At 31.3% G+C, this 5,803-nt stretch overlaps 1 protein-coding gene and 1 pseudogene across 1 annotated transcript; one reads left to right on the top strand and one right to left on the bottom strand.

Moving 5' to 3' along the window:
- The window catches only part of LOC115242828, a 4,658-nt pseudogene extending 2,301 nt beyond the window's left edge, over window positions 1-2,357 (bottom strand).
- Window positions 2,358-2,599: 242 nt separating this feature from the next.
- Window positions 2,600-4,217, top strand: LOC115242837 (the record flags this gene model as incomplete). Its single annotated transcript, XM_029819383.1, has 3 exons — window positions 2,600-2,613; window positions 3,398-3,945; window positions 4,009-4,217. Coding segments are annotated over exons 1-3 (771 nt in total), but the record flags the coding sequence as incomplete, so codon positions are not given.
- Window positions 4,218-5,803: the final 1,586 nt, after the last annotated feature.

Genomic DNA, 5,803 nt, shown 5'->3' with positions numbered 1-5,803 from the left:
ATTGAAAATAAAACAAAGTTACAATTTGGAATGGAAAAAATAAATCCGCACAGTAATAGATTCATACTAAAAAAATTAAAAATAAGAAACAGATTTAAACCAACATATATATGTACAATGATATCTCACAGTATTAATATTATGCAAAATTTTCAATAATACGCTGAATTTAATAGTATATCTACAAATTATAGTATAAGAATTTCTTATAACTAACTGCATCGAAATTGTTGTAAGAACATAATTCTAAAATTCAAAAAAATTATACCAAAAAATTTGTGTGAAAATACGATCCTAAAAATTTTTAAAGAAAGTCAATTAAAGATTAGTTTTGCATTATGTAGCAATTTACATACATTTTTTAAATTTTAGATACTAATTAATGACAGAATTTAAAAATTAATAAAACAATTTAAATTATACAAATATGGATATATAGAGAAAATATAGAGAGATAATATATATACAGGGTGCGGCATTTATAGTGACGCGGGCATATTTTTCGGAAACGAAGTGAGATATCAAAAAATATTTCCGACAAAAGCTGCATGGTTTTGAGGGGGCCACATGATAAAAATATGGATTTGACCTTATGTGGTCTTTTCAAGGTGAGGTCAATGTGGTCGATGTTTTCTTAAATGGAACCCCCCCTTTTTTATTACATATTCTTGTAGCTTATCTCGAGAGCTTTTCAAAACACTATAATAAAGTATTTTTTCATTAAGTACTTTTTGAGTTTATTTTATATTTTAATCTGACATATTTTGATATAAAAATTTAAATATCTCGTAAAATTTTTAGTTTTCGATAATCTTACCGTAATACTTTTGTGTACAGAATAATGAGACAAATCAATTAGTGTAAAAAAAATAAATAATTGTTTAAAAAAATACATTGTTAATAATTACATACTTTTTCTTAAAAATAATTAGTTTTTTTTACTAATTGATTCGTCTCATTATTCTTTACATAAAAGTATTACGGTAAGATTATCGGAAACTAAATATTTTACGAGATATTTTATTTTTTATATCAAAATATGTCAGATTAAAATATAAAATAACTCAAAAAGTACTTAATAAAAAAATACTTTATTATAGTGTTTTGAAAAGCTCTCGAGATAAGCTACAAGAATATGTAATAAAAAATGGGGGTTCCATTAAAAATTTTAAATTACTTCCCGCCCCTTTTAGAAGGGAAGCGGAGGCAATTTTATGTTTACATCGTTAGAAAGGCTCCTCGAAAACATGAAACTTTCTCATGAACAATTTTTTGATTTAACAAATATTTTTAGAGTTATTAGCTTGTAACACTTTACGTGGGCCACCCTGTATATATATATATATATATACAGGATGTACAAAAAGTGTCAAAAATATGAAGCATTAATATAAACATAAGCGGAAGCATAAATTTTAGTTTTAAATCAGAAATAGGTTTGGGTTAGGTTATATCTTCCGGAAGTGGAGCCCACCCATAGGGGAAGGGGGGGGGGGACCGACTGTGTTCACATGTACACTTTCCCATCCACACAAAAATTGTGAGATGGACCTCGCTTCGCAGTGTAAAGTATATGCGTGGACACAGTGGGTTCCGCCCTCCCCCCTCTATGGGGGGGGCTCCACTTCCGGAAGATATAACCTAACCCAAACCTATTTCTGTGTGTGATTTCTGATTCTTAATTCTGATTCTTAAATGTACACGGTGTCAGACAATTACGTTCCATTCGTTAAACTTATTTTGTTAATAACTTTTTAATAAACAACGAGCGACGGCTAAAACTTTTTGAAAGTTACTCAGGAGCATGTCCTTGACAACATATATCAAGGTCATTGAAATCGGTGAGGCCCCTAATATGCATAATTACATTTGCTTTTATTAATAAAACGCTGAGATTCTCTGAAATTTGTTGTTGTCTTAGATTAATTATTCGATTAATTATCGTAATACTTGTCTTTTGAAATTATCATCTGAAACAAAGTATTTTTATAAACATCCATTAATTGGTAATGCCCATTTTTATACATAGCAAACATTACTGCAAATCATTGATCATTATTATAATATACATTAAAGAAAGAATATATATAGTAATTTTTTTAGCAAAAATAAAAATAGAATGTAATAATATAAATATATCATAATATAAATATTAAAAATGTCATAATATAAATATTACCAGACAGATTATCAGATGGTTTTAAAGTTTGGGATGAAGACTTATAGCAAGTAAATGTAATGGGTAATTCACGATTTTCTTTTTAATTATGTTTTCCTACTGTAGCTGATTCAACCACAGATTTATTTGTGAATGTATTTGATTGTAATGATTTCACGCCAAATGTAAAAGTTAACATTGTACTCTCTTTATTAAAGTTTAGAAGTATTGAACAATGCTTAAGCCTTGTGTCCACGGTGCTAGAACTCGGTCCAAGTTTTCGGACCGAGAAATATGTAGCTAATTAATTTGCAGCTTTTATGAAAAAGCGCCAATTTTATTGAATTAGCGGCAATTTTTCAGCAAGGCTGACAGTTTTGACAGTTAAAGATATATAGCGTTGTACTTTCTTAAGACAATGTTTATAAGTATCAGTGAAATATGCGAATAGGCAGGTACAAACCCATCTCAAAGAAATTTTCGTGAGGGGGAAAATATTTTGAAAGCTGGACACTTGATTTCATGTGAGAAACATGAAAATCAAAGTGAAAACGACTCGGTGACAGCTCACTGTTTACAAACATCGCAACTAAGAGCATCTCTACATGAAATTACTGGAGAAATTTTAGCAACTGGAAAAATAATTTCTATTTTGTGCCCATGCAAAGCTGGTCTAGGAGAGAAATATAAACACGTTTTAGCTACACTATTGTATTGCCACAGGTAAGTTCCCAATCTGTATCTGCATGATTGCATAAATTACAATTTTTCTGCCTGCATTGCTGTTTGTTTTGATTCGTTTTGTGGAATGAAATGCATGGAATGCCATTGTTTAATTTCAGGATTAATGTTAATGGTTTAGAGGTGTTATCTATTACCGATATAAAGTGCACACGTGGAAAAACAAACACAAAGATTCGCTCAGTAAATATCAACCGCTTCCTTTAGAACATCACGCATGCTTTGGCAAAATTGAGAACAGTATCGTTATAACTGAAGATTTAAACGCAATTATAACAAAATCATTGACCGATCGACTTCCCAAGTCTACATTTGCAAAACATATGTGATTGTCCCTTTTAATACCCAATTAATACATTTTAGAGCTTGTCACTTTTCTCACAGCTAAACTGTTGTTGTCTGGATAAAAATTTTTGCATGTTACACATCAATTGTTTGATCACTTCATATTCCTCACCTCTGATTTGAAGACATTTTATCACACTTTTAATATTACAGAGTTGGGAGACATGCGCCAGTTTCGGTTGAATTGAACAACGTCTTGTCAGAAATAGACTATGAAATTATAAAACATAGATTTGTTAGTCAAGATTCTGAATTAATGAATGTTATAAAAAATGTAATTGTCAAACCATTGAATGAATGCTGCAAAACCAAATTAAAAAGACTGGATGATGATGATCTCATATTAATATGTGAAAGAAGTAAAGTAAATTATTCATTATGGCAGAAAGAAAGGCAGTTTTGTGTGACAGGTTCAAGATGCTATGAATTATATATGTACACATATAACAAAAATCCAAATTGGAAAAAAAAGTGCTATGATTATTTTTATCCAGTGAATTTTAAAAGTGAGTTCACCGAGTACAGGCGAAAGACTGAGTCCAGTGCAAGAAATGCATTTTCAAAAGCATTACACCAAAAAGTTATCGAAATTGGATTTGTTATCTCAAAACAAAACCCTTGGCTAGCGTATTCACCTGATGGGATAATTGTTAATGATGATAAGCCAATGGAGTTGCTCGAAATAAGGTGCCCGTACAAGAGTAAATCAATGAACGTTCATGATGTAATAAAGTACGAATTCAAAAGTTGCTTAATTATAGAAGGGCTACACGTAAGGTTAAAAGAAAAGCATAAATATTATGCTCAAGTACAAATGGGTATGGCTGTGCTAAATTTGAAAAATGCTCAATTTGTGATCTACGATTCTTATGATAAAAGTATTATAACCATAAATGTACCTTTTAATGAAAGTTTTGAGATGAGCATGTTAAAATCTTTAAAAGAAACTTACTACAATATTATGTTACACGAGATATGTGAAAATGAAAGTGCAAAAATATAATTTATGAAAAAATGTGATAAAAAGAAAAGAAATATATGTTCTATTTATATTATATATATAACCCGCACGGTCAATTGAAAAACAAGAAGAAGAAGAAGAAGAAGATAAATTTGCAAAACCCGAATTATCGGTGTTAATGCATAAAAACAAGATCGAAGCAGCTACTACTATCTCCGCACAAGCTGCCATTGAAAACTCGATGTTACAAGTCGACGCGACTAAAAACACAATACCGAAAGAGGTAAATACCGAAGTTATTGAATATATAATACCGCTCGTTCGTTCGCCTCCATTCCAAAAAAATGAACTCTCGCGAAATTCTACAAGCATTGCGCCACATCAATGCCAGACATGTGAGAGTTTATCCGACTGACAGAGTCCCGAGGGTGTGGACGAGGTCGACTGCCATCGTCGCTAATACGGATGACCACAATCGACCTGGAGAACATTGGGTCACCTTCTTCCTCGACGAGCATGGTACAGCCACATACTTCGACAGCTACGGAATACCACCCTTGCACCCCGGATTTCTCCTCCGACTTCGTCGAAACTCCATTATCCATCGGTGGAATATTCAACAATTATAAGGAATTTTTTCTCAAACATGCGAACAATATAGTTGCGTATTTTTATATTATATGTGCAACGATTACGATCTTAATCGGTTTCTTAGTCTTTTTACCGAAGATTACAAACATAACGATCGTTTAATCGTACACTCATTTCGTAAAATTTTTCTTCGCGAAAAAAGAAACAAGTGAAACATTGTACGCTATGTGATGTCGTGTTTAATTGTGTAATTCGAATTGTAATACGATATAGAAAATATACGATGTACTCTTATGTAATATTTTAATTATATGTAATAAGAATATTGATTTTGAAAAACTAATATCAATAAATGTGGGATTTTTTTGCTTAAATAGTTAATTTTTTTTCATCTGCTCCTCTCTTCCCTTTTACAATATAATATTCCAAACGTTCGAACTTGTTAATGCCTGTTTTTTATTATCCTTTCATTGTCTGAAGTAATACCGACGCGGCAAATGCAAATTGGAGACTGATAGTTACGATGGATAAATAGAAAGTAAATCCGAAATAAATAAAAAGCAAATCATAAAACATTATAACATACAATTTTGTAACCGAGAATAATAACGTATATGGTGTTATATTATTTTTCAATTTTCCGAAAAAGAAACAAAAAGATAAAGAACAGACAATTCCAAGTTTCATAGATTGTTATACCTAAACTCTATAGAAACTAAGGAAATTAGCCATCCATAAAATGTAAATAACTAAAAATAAGTAGCGCTAGAATAAAGAAACTTTTTTCCCCACTTTATCGTCCTTTTGGAAAACAGTGGGGGAATATGTATAAATTCTGTCTTCCCATGAGAAAATCCAACATTAGTTTTTCACCTCTTGAAATTTTGGTAAATATAGCGAATAGGGGACCCAGCCCCAATGACCTTGACCTTGACATATGTTATTAAGGACATACTTGTGAGGGTAAATATAGCGAATAGGGGACCCAGCCCCAATGCCCTTGACCT

The sequence above is a fragment of the Formica exsecta genome, unplaced genomic scaffold (assembly GCF_003651465.1).
Source record: "Formica exsecta isolate Colony F162 unplaced genomic scaffold, ASM365146v1 scaffold646, whole genome shotgun sequence".
In the NCBI taxonomy this organism is placed as follows: Eukaryota; Metazoa; Arthropoda; class Insecta; order Hymenoptera; family Formicidae; genus Formica; species Formica exsecta.
Note: the sequence above shows the minus strand (reverse complement) of the source record. Positions and strands in the feature narration are given on the sequence as shown.